Source organism: Oreochromis aureus, linkage group 2 (assembly GCF_013358895.1).
Source record: "Oreochromis aureus strain Israel breed Guangdong linkage group 2, ZZ_aureus, whole genome shotgun sequence".
NCBI classification, from domain to species: domain Eukaryota; kingdom Metazoa; phylum Chordata; class Actinopteri; order Cichliformes; family Cichlidae; genus Oreochromis; species Oreochromis aureus.
Genome location: NC_052943.1, coordinates 23023066 through 23042036, shown reverse-complemented (window position 1 = coordinate 23042036; position 18971 = coordinate 23023066). Strand labels below are relative to the sequence as shown.

General features: G+C 37.1%; 1 protein-coding gene across 1 annotated transcript in view; it reads left to right on the top strand.

Annotated features, from left to right (window-relative positions):
* Nucleotides 1–18723, top strand: part of pdgfc (platelet derived growth factor c) — a 48011-nt gene extending 29288 nt beyond the window's left edge. The window contains exons 3-6 of the mRNA XM_031757909.2: nucleotides 4867–5047; nucleotides 14914–15121; nucleotides 15259–15479; nucleotides 16826–18723. Coding sequence (XP_031613769.1) covers nucleotides 4867–5047; nucleotides 14914–15121; nucleotides 15259–15479; nucleotides 16826–16939 — 724 coding nt within the window. The 3' untranslated portion in view covers nucleotides 16940–18723. The remainder of the gene's footprint in view (nucleotides 1–4866; nucleotides 5048–14913; nucleotides 15122–15258; nucleotides 15480–16825) is intronic.
* The last annotated feature ends 248 nt before the right edge of the window (nucleotides 18724–18971 follow it).

The window sequence follows — 18971 nt, the reverse complement described above, 5'->3', positions numbered from 1 at the left end:
TGGCAGATACATGTTGGTCTGAGGTAAAGACATGTCCCATCTATGTTTTAGTCCATCTTTGAAAATCAGTCAGAGTGTGGTCATTTGTGAAACTCCCTTTGGTCTGCCAGAGTGTGAATATTGAAAACTCAGTTATTTGTTACACCCAGGAAAGGCATGGTATAGATTAGCATTTCTTTTTAGTACATATATATTTGATGTGTGGATCAGCTCATAGAACAGCTTGAAAGATACATGCCACACCCTCTGCATAGCAGCACAGACACAAAAACACATGCAGTACATTCTATAATTTATTGAGCATTCGACTTTCAATTACTACTTGGATTTTCCCCTGTTGCCATTCATTTTAAAATAGGATCCTAAGCCCCACCGATCGATTTACCCATTTACGCATTCCACATTATGCTCAGTACCTTTCTGCCAATATATCACAAATTGCTGGTTAGCATGATGGAGCTCAATCTGGGGAAGATTCTGGGGGAGGGTAACTTCACTAGTCATTCCTGGAGAGCCCCCTAATGGATAAAAATGTGAATGACCGCTGTACTTCTCTACAGAGCTGACAAGGTGTAGATAGCACTGCGTAGCAGAAAAAGCAGGCTGTGGACACGAATGAGTAAACCCTGTTCCATGGACAGTTCCTGGAAATTCAACTCCATCAATTAATGAGGTGTTTGTGATTTTGGCTCTGATGTTGATCTAGTGTTTATAACCATATAAATATGGTTTCTAGCTAATTTAATTGTCTTAAGTGCTGTATAGTTTTGCCAGCCAGCCTTTATGCTTCTGGTGCAAATAAAAAAATCTGTCTTTATGAACAGCTGATTGAAAAAACTAAAAATTCAGTGTGTGACTGGAGGTAATTTGAGCCCCTTAGCACACCTGCCATGGACCAGGTGCCTGTTGACGAATGAGGTTAATGTTGCTGTCAAAACTCTGTGAGGGAAAGTTGCACAGTAGGGCAGGGTGCCGACTGACAACTTTTGTGCTGTCCTGCCCTTACAAGACTGCACTAGTCAGCACCCTCAAAGAAAGGGGCAAAGACGATAAAAACATCCTTTTCCAGGGTCATGCAAGTCATTTTCACATCTACTGCTCCAGCTCTAGCATTTTTGTATCCTTGTCCAACCCTTCTCAAGCCCCCAACAAAGCCCAACAGGTTTTGCTCAGATCCCAAGATACATACCAGGGTTGGCAGACAGATGAGCGGTGCATGCAATCACAAGCAGAATCGCAAACCTATGTGCCTGCCTTTCTCTTACACTCACTCTCTTTTTTTTCCCTCTATCAAACACAAACACTTTTCCCCCCCACACACACACATACACACTCACACATAAACACACACAAGCCTCTGGCCTAGTCTGCTACTTTATCTTTTATGTGTGTTTAAAAATTAATTCCCAAAAACTTCCTCTTAGACCTCCATTTCACTGGTTGTTATAACAAAAAAACATCACATGCAATGTTACTGATACTCTGTCATGTCACTGTGCAATGTGACGCAGATTAACAAGAGTCTAATGTCCTCTCCACTAATTCACATCAATGTGGCTAAAACAAACAACAGTGGGAGATGTGTTTGGCTCTGGAGTGAGAACTCTTTGCTATGATGAGAGGGAAGCCGTATAGTCGAGATGCTCATCTGTTATTCTGTTTTTTCTGTGGCACGATGAAAAGCATTCTTACCAAATCCACTGGAGGAGAGGCATATTGGAGAGGGATTGGTCTTGCTGCTGGTTGGCATGGCAGCAGATTCGTGCTTGACGGCTCCCAGACAGGAGTGTTCTGAGAAAGGCATTTATGCTCTCTGTCTCCAGTCTGAAAAGAGCAGACTGAAAAAAAACAGTGTTTGTGTTGCTAATCTGCGTCATCTCTGTGGCAGATATTGTATCTATTAATAATGTACAAGAAGAAAACTATGTAGCAAAAAAGCTTTGTGAATATTAAACAGAGTTTCCTTGCTGGGTACTGAAAGGTTCTCCTTTCTCCACTGCAACATGTAAAAGGTCGCTTTTTTATTTTCGTCCTGCTCACTGTGAGTATGTCACCTCATTTGTAAATCTGAGAAACCACTGTTGAACATGGTGATTCTGAACACATGTCGACGTGTAATGATCAGGGTATTCTGCATTATTGATGAGCCATCTGTCAAAGCCCTGCAGCAGTCTAAAAGATGACTTTTAGAGAAGAAAGCTTCTCGATTCACTGACCTCCACCGAGGACAACAGGGATGAGCTAAAGTGATGTTTTGTCCTTTTCCAAAATGATTTCTTGCTGTTACAAATTATTGAACATTTATGCATTTAAACTGCAAATATACGGCTTTGCCCTTCTCAATAAGTTCATTTTTGCAGATAACAAACTTCCTGTATACATTTCCACATAAAAGGTAACAGAGTCGGTAAATTTATTGACACTCCCACCCCTTTAGTTTATTTAACATCACAGAAAATCCATTTTTAGCATTGCTCATGTCCCTCCATGTTGTTTTATTGAAACCAGCTTGAACTGAATCTGTCAAGCCTGTGCAAATGTAAACAATGTCCTTGAAATCCAAATATCCGAATTGGCAGCACTGAATGAGAGGTTAGCGTGCCTGTTGACGCAAATGGCAAAGTGATTAATCCCAGACTGTGAAGAGTCAGTGAAACAAGGCTTTATTCAATGCAGTGCAGCCACTAGTTAAACACAGGTATAAATAATAAAGGCTGAACTCCTGAACTACATGTCTTAAGTGCTGACATTGGTCAATATTATCACTGGCACACCAAAGGAGTTTGGAGCATGGCCATATGTCTCTGCACTTCATAATGTTTACTGGTATTATGGATTGGCAGGGCGGTCAGAGGAGACAGACAGTCGTGTAATTACAGACGGACTCACAAGCCTGACAAGTCCACAAACAACATGATGCTTTTAGTCTTGTTTTTCTCTCACACTGAAATTTGTAGTTCATGTTGACTGGAGATTTTTTCATTTTAAAATCCAGTAATATATAATATAACATATATCACAGAAAATGTTCATTACTGACCATAATGGAAGTCAAAAATAAAAAATGAAAAATATAAATTTTTAACAAACCAATACATATATTTGTACGTTTTATTAAAAAATACTTAAAATCTTCAGTCTGATGGAATGCACTACTAAAGACAACAAGTCCAGAACTAGAGTATAAAAGTGCATATAAAAGATGGATGTAGTCATCATGATGTCACCCAAAGATCAGTTAAGACCTATCACGAGGGTACAAGTTGGATATTTGCAGTGTTGCAATCTAAGCTATTTGTAATCAGAGATTGGCTGAATGTGTCAAATCTGACCAAGAAACCGAGGGACACTCTTCACCCATTTGCTAATCAGTTGTCAAGGCACAATCTTTAAGCTGGTATCCCTGCTTTATCTGCCTTTATAACTATGAACACCATAACACATTAAAGCTGATTTTAAAATATCTAAAGACCTAATCATATTAATATGATGATCAGAAAGATACTTAGTAAAGTCACACAACATGGGAGCAGAAGGACATTTTGCAGGTTTTTTTGCAACTACAGGAGTCACTCAGCTTAAAGACCTGAAGTGCCATTTGCAGAGTGATAGGAATACTGAAACAGTACTTGTGTGCTTACCAATTATTTTGTAACTGACAAGTCAAAAATCTAAAAGTCATTCTTAGGTTGTACTGAGTAAATCTATAAACAATATGCCGCAAGACCTTACATAAAAGAGATCTAAAATCTCTTCACAAAGAAAACTCAAATGACGACAAGGAAACAGTGCTTTTGATCAAGTGATACATTCTTTAGTCACACATACATTCAAAGAGAAAAAACAGATAACATCAGGTAGGGTATGCATGTCAATAAAGCAAAATTTTACAGTTACAGTTTACAAGAGGTGATAAAAATGGTTTAATGTTAGATTTGAAAGAAATATAATGGCAAGCAGGGAAGTAATATATAAAAGAAAGAGGCTACAGATTGACATCTTATACTAGGATAGGTGGATAATTCAGAAAGCTGTGAGAAACATATGTCTGTGGTGCCTTTGCTAACTACAGTAGCTTGCTAGAAGCAGCATTGGCTTTCTAGCGACTTACCAGGTGTGGAGTGTAAAACAATTCTTTGACAAAGTGGAAATCTAATATTTAATAAAGCTAAGGGCCTTATATCAGAATTTAACCCCTGGTTGTATTTTGTAGGGCTGACAATTTTTCCCTCTGCTTGGCAAGATTTTCAGAGTTTTGGTTTTCTCCACAGGATGCTATCTCCATACAACAAAGCAATGTGAGAGTAAAGTTTTTACTTTGCTACTGGAAATTTGTTTTGGAGTACAATTAAAGAGGCCTGGGTCTCTTGTGCAGTCAACAATGTTTAATTAAAAACTATATTTCAATGACATGTGGTGTAATAGGCCTGTCAAAAGACTGCATCATTGGTCATTAATCGCCAAAAGTAACAGCTGCTTATGCTGCACTATCCTTAGATCCTTCAACTTGAGATTTGACCGCAATGCACGAGTGATTTCCAGTTTATTTTTATCCATTTAACTCGGGCTGTAAATAATAGAGATCTCATCTCATGCAGCTACCCTGCTGTTACAGATATTTATTTTTGTGTTCTTTTTTAAATGAGGTTAAATCTTTATTGCCCTTGCAACTTTATTAACAATCTCACCTTCAGAACGACCGTGCCAATGGGAGTCTTAAAGGAGCTGACAGACTAATAATGAGCAAGAAGACAATTAAAAATAACAGGCTCAACTCTAAGTTCAGATTTCCGTTTGGTTCTATTAATAAATCATATCTAAGAGACAAAAAAACATGTCCTGCCCTTTCTCTGTTCACTGTGCCAGGTACGACTTTGTGGAAATAGAAGATCCGACTGAGAAGACAATCCTGGGTCGCTGGTGTGGGTCACAATCGCTCCCAGGTAGTCACATTTCCAAGGGAAGCCAGATCACTATTCGCTTCATCTCCGATGAGTATTTCCCCTCTGAGCCGGGATTCTGCATCCGCTACTCCCTGCTGCCTGTGGTACGTACATGATTAACTGTCAGGGGCTAAAAGAAAATGTGCATTGTGAGTGGGTAAACACTTAGCTGTCAGCGCTTCCTTCCTGCCATCTTCATCTTGGGAATTCACATGGCAGTGAGCAGTGCCTCTCCATGTAAGCACAATTAAAATAATTTGCTTGTTACATAACACGGGGTCTTAATTTGCAATCATCCATTCCTGCTTATGTGTACCCAAGGTTTTAAGCATCACTGGGGAGAAATTATGCTTAGGCTCTCTGGAACATCTGGCACCTGTACTGTCATTTATTTTAGTTATGAAGATACACTGAAGACAGAATAGCACATACACTTTTACAAAAGCAAAAACAATGTATACACAATAGCTGCAAAGGCATAAGTCCAATTAAGTTGCAACCTAATTCATGAATACCAAAACCACTAAAATATCTTAATTTTCATTAAGAAAAAAAGGATACATTTTATATCATGGATCCTGAAATACTGAAGTATGCGATCCCAAGATAGAAATAATTGAACTTCAATTTTATTTTATTTTTTTTACTGTTCTATACAAAGCCATATGTGTTCTAAACCTGTGATATATCCATGTAGTCACATCAGTCTGACATAAGAGGTGTTGCAGTGACCCTAAAGATTGCATGCAAAATCTGTCCACTGACCCTTTTTGGGGGGAACTGGGTATTCTGAGTATTTCTAAATTTTCCAACTGCTTTTCTCTTTATATTGTTACATCACATATTATTCAAATGAAGTGTTTCTTTATGTGTTTGTACAAATACAGTACTGTGCAAAGGTTTTAGGCAGATGAGGAAAAAATGATGTAAATAAAGAATGCTTTCAAAAATGTTCATCATTTGTTTTCACTAATCAACAAAATGCAGTGAATAAACAAAAGAGAAATCTAAATTAAATCAGTGTTTGGTGTGAAAACAGTATCAATTCTTCTAGGTACACTTGCACACAGTTCCTGAAGGAACTCGGCTGGTCGGTTGTTCCAAACATCTTGGAGAACTAACCACAGATCTTCTGTGGATGTAGGCTTCCTCACATCCTTCTGTCTCTTCATGTAATCCCAGACACACTCAATGATGTTGAGATCAGGGCTCTGTGGGGCTGTACCATCACTTCCCGTACTTCTTGTTCTTCTTTACACTGAATATAGTTCTTAATGACTTTGGCTGTATGTCTGGGGTCATTGTCCTGCTGCAGAATACATTTGAGGCCAATAAACAATCATTTATATTTCTGAAAGCATTCTTTGCTTACAGCATTTTTTCCACACCTGCCTAAAACTTTTGCACAGTACTGTATGTATCCCAGAAATATGTATTTGATTCAAAGACACCCAAACACTATTTTATTCTGCTGTTTTCTATTGTTCCTCTTGCCTGTAACAGATACTATAATCACTAGTTCCAGTCTTACCTAATCTTTGTTTCCATTCACCTTTTGAACTTCTGGCAGACATTTATCCACTGTAATTTACAATGTGTCCATAAGCCAAAACTCATAATGAATAAGGGCTCCAGCAACAGTACCCATGAGGTTTGCATGTGATCATGTATAAAAACACACTGTGGAAAAGATACAGTACACGCTAAATATCAATCAGTCGAATGGTAGGATAATTCTAGTTTGCTGTCCATGAGTCTTTCTGTCTTGGCTCTATGGCCATGATTCAAGGGAAATTTCTACAGTGTGGGTGGAATGGTCATAAATTCAGTGTTGCGATTGTTTAAATGCCATTTAACCAAAAGAAAACTACGAGAAACTGGTTGAAAGAAGTAACTAAGCCAAGTTTTTGGGGGGTTTTTGGTCCACCCAGACCTTCTCTCTACATTAGCTCTATAGTCTCAGGTTGGTGTTCCCATCATAACTGCTCACCTATTAAAGGCTGATAAAGGAATGAAACAGAAAGGGCTATAATAAACTTCTGACCTTGTGTAGCTGTCATGTGGTATGATTAAATTTAAGTAATTAAGTGACCATTTTAATTCTTTAAAATGACGAGCAATGTAATGCAGAAGTTTAAAACCAGCAAGATTACCCAGTTATATTCTTCCCAGAGGGTCACTGGCCACTATAGCATTTCTGATCTCAATAATATCTGAAAAATTATTAGTACATACTTTTGTGCCTCTGTATAGCTACTCTTCTTTGTCTTCATCTGTCCTCTTCCCATTAGTCATTCTCTTGCTCCTTCTTTTTTTTTGTCGTGATATGTAGACCACACACAAACACAGAAAATCCATTTGTCCCAGATCCCACACTGACAAAAGCCTCAAGATAAACTAAAGAGATGACTGCCATGTTTTAACCTGTCATGTTTTAGTTTTGTTCAAGCTAGTTTAAGTCAACAGTTTTACTCTTCATTAATCCCTGATGGCCTGTAGCACAAATGTGTGACGGAGGTTGCTGACATGGCTTTACATTCACTGTCTTAAATTCATTGTGCTTCAGAGTTTTTGGTCTTTTGGTCTTAATTCACAGTATTATTGCATTTTTTCATCACTATTAAAACCCAGAATAGCATTGCTGATAGCAGCATGAACCAACAAATAATTTACAGCCACTCTGAACACATGCAGAGCGTCATGCAAACCTCAAAGCTGTATCACAAAAACAGTTAAACAGATAAGTTAGAAGATAAAAGATATTCATTACATATATTATCTTCCAGTGTTAGAGTCAGTAAATCTAATTACTGTTTTTGTACCAATAGACTGCAGCAGGGCCACAGGCAAGGTCAGGCTTTAACCGATAATAATGGATGAACCCAATAAGATGCTATTATAAGGAAAGATTTAATGAAAAAATGTTTGCAGCAGAAGGAAGTATGAAGTAAATGTGTTTTGTATTGCTTTCTTATTTGAACAAGCGAATGAGTACTGTGAGTTTTTTGTTTTGTTTTGTTTTTTGTTGAACTATATCTCTTTATGAATAATCTGTGAATCTGTATGCAAAGAATGAGATTTTTGTTACTAGAAGCTTTTCAGTTTCTGCTTCCAAGTTCCCATGCTGTAGTTTAAGAAGTACTGATGAATCACATGCAAGCAAGCTTTGGCTGCATGCAGTTAAACAGTACTGTATGTCTGGATTGCAGAAGTGAAATACTGAACTATCACATGTAGTCAATTCAATGCTTTATTGTCTTTTTACAGTTTGTTATTTTTAGTCAGACAAAAAAGTTGACTGATACACAGGCTGAGAAGCTTTGCAAAGATATCCATTTGCCCGATAGCCAAATGCTAAAAGCCACAAAATATTGGAAACTGAGTCATTAGATGCTGAGCGATGTAGTCCAAGAATAGAATGTCTAATGTCTGTTTGAGCCCATAATTACAAATTGTAGTATAACACACGGTCTATGCAGGCCCACACAATATTTCAAATAGTGTCTGACAATAAAGTAGAAACCATCAAGAAGTGAAACAGGGAAGGGATTTAACTTGCAGGAGAGACTGGCAAATAAAACTTCCTTTGCCTGCATCCTTATTTGAAAGGGGTTACCACAACGGAGACACATATTTGATTTGGCATAGCTTTTTATGCCGGATGCCCTTCCTGACACAACCTTCCCAGGGATTTGGGTCTCCTCCTAGTTTTATGCTGGGGATCCTCCACGTGTTAGGCAAATGTGTTAAATACTACACTATGGAGTCAATCAGAGTATTATAATCAAACATTATACTGTTAAATAAACAAATTACACATATTTACAAAGGATATCCACCTAGAAAGAGGTAGGGCAAGTTCCAGAAAATACCAAAGTATTATCATATTTTTAACCTTATAAAACATTTTTTCAATAAAACTAATAAACAGTAAATTTTGGTATTACAGCTGGCATTGCAGGTGGACTGGTTCTCTACATGACTGATCGTCTTGTCTAAAAATCTTGTGAAGCATCTTTGAAGCATCTAATCCCTCTGGCTTTTTTATTTCTCCGTGAATTCTGTCGATATATTATAACCTTGGCTTTTAGACGAAAATAAATCATTGAGGTGTATCAATGTTAATGAGAATTATCATTAAAATAATGCTTTATTTGTATCTTTAAGAAGTTATCCTTGCCATCTGTGATAAACCCTTTAGAGCACATTGCATTTGGCATCTATCAAAAAGAGTTATCTTATTGTACCGTAGTGTACTCCAGTTACTACAACAAAAACATAATCATGAGCAGAATCCTTGCCATGCAGGCTGAACATCTGAGCCAAAAAAGAACAGTCATTATCATTCTCACAGAAGCTTAACTTACTATGAAGCACAGTCACTGTATCCTGCTGGTTTCAAAGGTCTTCTTTGATTACCCCTGACCCTTTCCTCTTGTTCTCATCTACTCCACATTAACAAGGATACAACAGAAATTCTCAAAGACCTGCTGTTTCACAGTGTAACCACTCAGAGAGATTTAGATTTATCTCTCCAAACAGTTTTACCTTTCAACAAGTAGAAGGCTGAAAGTAATGGTAGACATACATCAGTGGAATTTAAAGGCGTGGTGCTTTGATTCATCTGAATTCATCTGTAATTCTTGTAAAAAAAATGTATAATGTTCAGATGTTGACTTATGCCTTTCTTTATCAGCCATCATTTCCTCTCTGTTTTTACATAAAACCTGCTCAAGATCTTTCATTACACTTTCAAGTGTTAAGGAAGGTTTTCACCGATTTAAGCAAAGCACTCTCTGATTTATGGGTCAGTCATAGCAGAATGTCACAGTTTTGCACAGACGGTGTTAAAGTTGCTATTTTCAGCCACATTTTCACATTGTGCCACCTAAACTGGATCTCCTTTGTCAGTCATGTTGAAGCCATACCTATGTTAGCATTAAATTTATTTACCTACTTGTTTTCTCTAATATTATTAACATATATTTATGTTCCTATACACAGAAGTTAAAAGTGAAGAATCTGCAGTTCATAGTTGAGATAACCATCTTAAATAAAGCATAAATAACAGTTAAAAGCAACATGACGCCTAAATATATGTGACATTTCATAAAACATTTTAATTGGAAAAGAAAGAGTACTTCATGAAACAGCAGGCATTTGAGAAGTTTGAACTTAAACTTAATCCCTTAATAGCAGATTGACATTATTCTCTGGTGTTCAGTTCCTTTCCATAAACTGTTTGATGAAACAGAGACTAAGTTTTTCCTTCATATTCCAACTCTAGAAGGTGCGGAAACCATGATGGGGAAAAGGAAGCTTTGGCCTCTGCACGTTCGGTCTGCCTTCCCTTTGAACCTTCCTCTGACAGAGGAGGAGCACACAAGAACAGCAGCACTCTGTTTCCTCTGTGGTCAACCAGCAGCTACTGGAACCTCATGCCATGCAGGGGCCAGTACTTTAGTATATATTTAAACAAGCAATAATTCCTCTCCACCACTTCCATGGAATGAAAGGGGGAAAAAATAAGACCCAGCCTGTAATTCAGAGGAAGAAATTTTAGAAAAAGCAAAAAGGCTGAGGCAAAGAGGTTGTTAAAACACAGAAGGAGAAGGAGGCTGTTGAATAGGGCATAAGCGGTGTTGAGTCAAATCACCTTTATTGTCACATCACATGTGCAGGTACACTGGTACAGTACATGCGAGTGAAATTCTTGTGTGCAAGCTTCACAAGCAACAGAGTTGTGCAAAATACAATAACGTGCAACAAGCAAAATATAAAAATGGTTAATCTAAAAAGTAATAAATATATGTACCATATATAAAGGTATATACATTACTGAATGTGTGTACTAAATATGTTTTTCTACGTGTGTGTGTGTGTGTGTGTGTGTGTGTGAGTCCTGTAACCCACAGTGGTGTGCACTGTGGGTTACAGGGACAAACAAAACATACATCATTGTGTCTGTGAGGTCTCAGTCCCCAATTAAACTGCACTATTACTTTGAAAGGAAACATCACCCTACCAACTTTGTTTATTTAAATGGATTGAAAAGAGTTTTACACACTCAGGATCTATGTGCCTTATGCTTGTCTGAATAACAGCAAACTACACTAATCATATAAAACTGTCTATTTGTGAACATGAAGACTTGCATAGAAGCTAATGGGGCAGGTAAAGAATGCAAGTCTTTCCTAAAGAGAATGAAAATGACTGGCAAAGTCATACAGGAGCTTTACCGTTGGCATGATGAAACTAAGGTCTGTTTTTACGGCAACCTCAATTGCAGTGTGTGGCATATAGTGAGAGCAAAAAACACTTTTTTCACGCACAACAAACCAAGTTGCTTACTCAAAGTCCTCTTGTGCAAGGAAGTGGTTTTCAAATCCATGTGAATGAGAATATATTGTTTTTCAGAGCTATTTCAAAAAGCTATTTCAGAATTGTCATCTCAACATAGTTAGTTGAACCTGTCATTTTAGATACCAGAAATAAGAACGTGTGGTCGTGCTTTATGAGAACAAAGAGACTCAGAAACAAGGAAATCACTGCTTGAGAACAAAGTTCTTCTTCAGGGTAAGGGGGTTCAGAGGGTTTGGTAGTGATAAGAAGCACTTTAAAATCTACTGAATAAACAGTTTCAGCCTTTCAAAAGCAAGTGATATTTTTTGAAACATGCACTCAGCTCACTGCCCAAGTGGCCTTGACTGCAAGTTGGGTAATACCATTTTAGGATGCTGTCTCTATGTGCTTCAAGAAGAACATAGAGATAAGATTCAAAATTGCATGTACTTCAGTTTGGTTTGAGGACAGAAGACTCCACAATGTCTGTGCTTAATATGCAGAATTGTCTAGTGTGCCTTGGGCTGCTGGCTCAGCATTTATTATTTATTTATTTCATAAAAGATATAAATGGAAGATAACAAGAGTTGCTAAGGTAGCCAAAACAAAATCATAGATACCAGTCTGGAAGAATAGTATTTGTCCTGTTATTAAAAAAAAACACTTAATAAAAGTTACAAATTGCGATTTTAGCCAAATGTTTAGTCATTCTGTCATCTCACCGCAAAGTGTCTTACAGTTTAATATTTATGTCTTGTGCTTTCTATTACTAAGTCAGTCAATTCAGTTTTGTCTATATAGCCCTAATTCAAAATAACAGGCCCTCAAGGACCTTTATATTGTAAAGTAAACACAGGGACAAAAGTAAAAAAGAGCAAATCCTAACAGTCAGACTGTCCCCTGTGAATAAGCACTTGGTGACACTGAGAAGGAGGAACTTCCTCTTAACAGGAAGGCTCATAGAGGGGTAGCCATCTGCTGTGACCAGTTGATGGGGTGAGGGCAAAGATAAGAGTCTAGACAAGGACAAAACACAATCTATTAAAGACATTCAGTAGAGGCATAAAAATGCTTGGAGTATGAAAAGAGTTGAGTGGAGAAGAATGCACATTACATCGTGGGAAGTCCCCCAGCAGCCTGTCTACATAACCAACAGATGATTCAGACTCAGCCCTAACTATAAACTTTATGAAAAGGAAGGTTTTGGAAAGAGGGAAAAAACGAGCTCAAAGCCTTTGCTGAATACTGCTTCACTCACTTTGTTTTAGCCATTTGTGTTTCATATGTTAATTTATCACAAAATTACAACTAATGAAGACCTTGTGAAGTGACTGGTTATTTTTTTAAATAGAAGGTTAAAATTGTTACATGATAAATCTTTATTATACATTAGCTACAACTACTAAAAAACCCTTGAGGAACTTCATCTAATTTGGAACATGTGTGCATTGTTTCTATAGTTAATTAGTTTGTTTGACCCTGACAAAGTGTTACAGAATATATCATAACTGTTCATACATCTGTGTCTTACACCTGACACACAGACACTGCTCTGAATTCAGTTTTGGTGGTCCATGTAAGGACTTTGTTCCTGAATTCCCTTAAATTGGCTCCCTCATCTGCTACTTATAGCTTTATTCACACCATCTTGATGTGTCTCTGAAGGATTGCTTGGCTTCTCTATCTGACGCTGAGCTTGCAGAGTGTTGCTAATTGGGGGAGTGTTGCACCATCGACATTCACAAGCTGTTAATGGCTTCCAGTCCATACAGTTAGCCACTGCCAAGGCTCAACTAATAAGAATCACAGATTCTCTCTGTTGTCTGGAAATACAGCTGTATCACTCATACTTATGGTGCTATATGACCATTTCTTTTCCTATAAATAATTCTTTCACATTTGTGATTGTGTATCTCAGTTGGTGCCAAATAAACCAAAGATATGCTCAGTGGTTATAAAGGAAACCTCATTAGTATGAGTCATATCTGTGGCGTGAACACAGCTGTGCATCAGCTGTATTTTTCCAGCCTGTGGTGCAGCCATGTCAAACCACTGGCATCTCATTTTAAAGTCATTGCCAAGGGGCTTGGATTTTGAGCACACTTACACTGCCAATAAATCTTATCAGTGTTGTTGGTGTTCTACCTTTTCGTTCACTGTGAAGATCTTTATTATTATTTTTTAAAACCTTTAATTACCTTTGTGTCTAGTCCAATTTACAGAAGTATGCATCTTAATCGTGCTGTCTTCATATGCTTCAATAGTCAGCTGACGCGCATTATAGTTACTCTACATACATGCATTCATATTATCAGCTAGGTAAAAGATTTATTTTACAATGTTTATCTTTACAATGTTAGTACCAATGAGAAAAACCGCCACTCTTCATTCAGTCCTCTCATTTATTCCTTTAAAACACAGCTGCCAAAAGGCAACATTTTCAGTGTTTTCAAGCTTTTTTTATGTTGCTGTTGTTGTAAGTGTCACAATGTTTCCTTCTACCTGTCAGTCACGTAAGATTAGAGAGACCAGCGAGCTGACATGTTGGACAAATGCACCATCACAAGACTGAAAGGTCTAACAGATTAGCCCCTTCTCTCGTGGGAAGAGTAACACACCAGGTATCAATCTTCTCTGTGACTGCTCACTGTAGCTCACTAGAGAGTTGAGAGCTTGAAACAAATAATACTGTTGCCAACCAAATCTACAGAGATAAATGTTGGAATGCAAAGTGATCAAAGGAGGTGGCAAAGATGTGATCTCGTTTGGCGGCTTATAAAATGCCTCTCATTAATTCCGATTTTTTTTTTGTATCTGCGAGGGGGACTAATATAAAAAATATGTATTATTTTTAAATAATTAAATTATAATTATACTATTGTATTACTCATTGCGTGGTCAGTTTTTTAAATGTTGAATTTGTTATCATGTTTGTCATGTATGACAAATTCTCATTTTCGTTTTCATTTTTATTTACAGACTGAAATTTCAGTCTTCAGTATGTTTCTGTCAAATGTAAGCGAATGCCTTCCAATTTGGCCCAGTGTGGAAATCCCTGCATGTGTCTGTGATCCTCAGAGACTGTAGTCACTGTTAATCGAAATATTGGTTTTTAGACACGAAATTTAAATTGAGACGCAGCTACAGTACGATGTTATGATTTGGGGCTTAACTCAAGTCCAGTTCACCATATCGTTTAATGACCTGTAACTCAAATTAAACTTTATATTTTATCATGATGTAAAATGTACAATAGCAGAGTAAGGCCATTTTTCACATTCTGTCACCAGTGACAAAATTCCTCCTTCACTATAATTATCCTGTTTTAATATTTATAACCGAGAGTACACTTCCAACTTTTAAATGTCACACAAAGTGGCTGAGGTTTAAGTATCCGTGAGGCAGTTTACGTAATGAGGCAATTATTTGACCTTATTATGTATGGCAAATTTCATCTTATTGAGAGAGTTGTGTATTTATTCTGAAAGTTTAAAGCTTGTTTAAAGACTTCTTCCATCAAAACCCAACGCTATGCAAGTTGGACTCTTTAAAGCACTTTTTTTCAGTTAGTATGCAAATGACCCGTCTGTTCCATCTCTCTTCATTTGATTTGTTGGTTTTCCCACAGAGTGAACCAGAGCCCAAAGCCCCTGCAGTTCTCCCTCCTTCCCTGCAGGATATTGAGGAGCTGTCAGAGGCTGTGGCAGAGCTGAGCACTGTAGAGGAGGTCATGAAGTACCTGGAACCAGAACGATGGCAGATGGATATGGAAGAGTTGTACAAACCTACGTGGCATGTGCTGGGGAAATCATTCATCCACAGTAAGAAGGCCCGAGGTAGGACATTGTTAACATGTTTGTTTTATGAATTAAATGTAAATTTAGTCCAAGAGCCAGTACTGAAATGATTAATATTAAAAGAATATGTTTTGGTGAAATGTTGTGTTGAAATAATAATATCTGATGCATTTGAGGTGGAGCTGATCTCAATCTTCTGAGGGAAGAAGTTCAACTGTACAGCTGCACGCCACGTAATTTCTCAGTATCCCTGCGTGAAGAGCTGAAAAGGACAGATGTCATTTTCTGGCCCAGCTGCCTCCTGGTGAAGCGCTGTGGTGGAAACTGTGCCTGCTGCTCTCACCGCTGCTATGACTGTCAGTGTATTCCTGCCAGAGTCACAAAGAAATATCATGAGGTAAATATCGATTTGATCATGGCATGATGAAATCCATTTGATGTTTATATTATTAGTTTTTATCTGAACACATAATGATATGAAAAACACCTGCAATATGAGGTGAAAAAACAGATTTAATTATGAAATGTGTGTATATTATTACAGTTTTATTCAGATTTATATTGATTTTTTTGAAACCTAGTGTTCTGTTATCTAAAGTTATTTAGGTATCTTTTATCCTGATGTATGTAATTTAAATTTCAGACTCATCAGTAGCCAGACAATCTTTCTACCACTGAAAGGAAAAGTTCTCATCTATGTTATTTGATGGTTGCTTGGCTTTAACCAAGTCAATAATGTATAAAACTGGCCCTTACTCAGTTTAAACCCTCCCTTTTGCTCCTCATCTTTGTAGCATCCTTTGTTATTTGCATTTTACTTATCATTCTGATACAAATATGGATTCTACTTTCTCTTCTAATAACATGTGGAAGTAATATAGGTTGTTTGTACAAACAAAAGGCTTAGTGGTCTGTAAGACCAGCAAATGCTCGGGCACAAGCAGGAATTGGTTACACTGACTTTGAAAGCTTTGAAGGTTTTCACTTCTTCACAAAGCTTTACAAAAGTAATTTGTTTTCCCCTGATCTATGACATTTTAAAACTTGTCCTTATATTCAAACAACAGATTTAAAAGATTGACAGCAACTCCCAAACGATTATATGTGGTTTAGAAAAACCACATATAGGAGTTTTGTTTATAGAGCTTGTAGTGAAACAGTACAAAGACAGACAAAATCAGATTGAGGCTGTAGTAGTGGCATGAGTCAAACAGAATACATTCATCCAGGAAACCAAATCTTGTATTTAAGTAAAGTTTTTAGGCATTGTTCACTTGCTGTTAGCTTTTTTCTTTTAACCCTAGTCATTAAGACTGGGGTATAAGGAAAAAGTCTGTTACATGCTTTTCTTCCATTCTTTTGGTACTCATAACGATACCTGAGCCCATTTCTATAAGAACTTGCCATTTCTTATTTTGGGAATTTGCCGTTTTGACCATCAATTTTTTTTTTACCATCCTAAGTTTCCTACTTGCATACCATGTTATGTACCATTAAATGCAACATATCTTACACATGAAAAAGCAAAATGTTATTGGTTAGATTCGCTTGATATTTACAATGTGACAAAGATTTTTTTTTTTTTTTTGCAGTACCAAAATCACACAAACATTTGCACCCATCATCTGTGGTTCCAGTGTGCAAAGCAGCAGTTAAAGTTCTAAATAACCTGTCCACTCAACAATGTTTTTACACTGTTTCTGGCATCTAGCCGTCAACTTAAGTGTCCTCTTTTGTAAACAGGTTCTACTGTTGAAACATCGAAGTGGTGTACGAGGCCTGCAGAAGTCCATGACTGATGTGCCCTTGGAACACCATGAAGAGTGTGCCTGTGTGTGTAAAGATGATTCTGACTGACCTCAGACATGTGTAATAGCTGCCAACGGAAGCATACGGGATGTTAGAAATGAACCTCTGCCGCTGTTCCTATCTCATCCACTACCACTGGAAGCTAACAAGATTCTCCTTTTATCCTGTTGTCCTTTTACTAATTGGATGAAGCAGAACAGACTGGAATCTAATAAATCTTCCAAATGGATTTGACTGCTGTGGAATACCAATAGAGTGCTCTGAGTCCGTTTTAGAAAGGCCAAAAAAAATCACTGGAGCAGATCTGGACCATTACCTTTGGGCTCTGAAGACTATTTTCTTCCATTCTTCTGAGATAAGAACACTGAGGCATTTGTGCCATTTCTTCCTGAGGTCTTTTTTAAAGTTCAGTCAGTGTGGGCTGATACTGTCATGAAAAATGGGAGCTTCTTTGTTCAAGTACTTTTTTATGTCTATAAGTGAGCTGGCTCCAGCTGCCTTGCTCCCTCAGCTCCTCTATTATTACCATCAAGGCAAAGAAAGGTGGTTTTTAGGAGCTGTTTCCTTTTGCTCCCCTCTTGTTTTACCACAGAGTTTGTCTGTGGCACTGTACAACCACAGTATAGTTGAAATGTATCACTAATGAGACTGCATTATGTGTAAATAATTTGTTTACATTTCTTTTCTTTATTAGTGTGCATTTTCTGCCAAAGTTTTTCAAAGATAAGATCAAAGTTGCACATTCAGAATCAGTTAGAAGTCCTTCTTTAAGTCTTTTGATCCATCTCAGCAATATAAAATCTGCTTGCTCAAGAAATGCCTCGCATCAAACCATTTTTTCAGCATCTGAGATTGTTCATAATAAATATTTATTTGTTTAAGAAAAGGGAATTTAGGTCCAAGATGACTTGTGTGCTACATATTTCACTGTACAGTAGTGTATTAGCCTCTTCTTTGTTTGTAATTTTTACATTTTGATTTTCTTATGGATGTTTTTTTTTTTTTTTCATTTTTCTGTATGCCAATATTATTTATCTGTACTTTTGCTACAACTGTTTGTGTATTTTATAGTATTGGAAAGCAAAAATAAATTCTTCCATTTCTAACTGAATCTCTAGTACTTGGGATTGGAAGCTTTGATCCAACCACTGATCTGAACATAGTACCAAACTCCCAAACCAAAGGCACATATGCTTATGAAAATCATCATCCACAGATATTATTGTAACCATGGAAGTAAATGGAACAAACTTTGGTTTATTTCTGATGCACATCAAGGTGAATAATAATGCCAGGCAATCCACTAAATGTTTTGGTAAACCAAAATGAGGCATTATATTTATTGATGTGCAAATTTCAGTTAACATTCCACTAGATTTAGGGCCATACATGCTAACATGTTGGGCCAGTTCAAACTGGGTTTCGATGTTAAAAAAAAAAAAACAAGTACTCTTGGTATTAACAATGAGAGCACAGTGACAGTACTGCACGTAACAGGTAGGGAAAAAAATAGAGAGGAAAAATATTTAAACTAAGCGTGATTTACTAATGCTTGTAACACGCAATTTACTGCAAACTGTGCCAGGAAACAAAACATGTCTCATTTTTTGTGCTTGATACTGAATTGAATTGCCTGTGTTTAAAAAACATTACATGTAAAACTAACCACACCTATGTGGGGATCGTGTGCACATGCTATTTTGTCCTATTTAGTAAATCTGGCCTTTACCCATCGATGGATAAGTGTAAAAAATATCCCAAAGCCGATTTATAAAACCAGTTCCTGTTGAATTGTTATAATGGAATATAAACTGATGCATTTAAACCCTGAATTTATTAAATAATAATTTGAACCATATGGAAGTCTGGATTGCTAAATCAAACACTTTACTGTGGTTTACTATAATATCTTGTGACTATTGGCTCATGGCAATAGTCATGCAAATATTGTACACAAATGAGTAAATAGTAGATTGGAATTAAACATATAGTAGAGAATGATTTAGAGAACATAATTTGCCAAATTTCCCACTAATCATGATTGTGTATGAGTATACTTTTTAATCCAATAACACAAAGT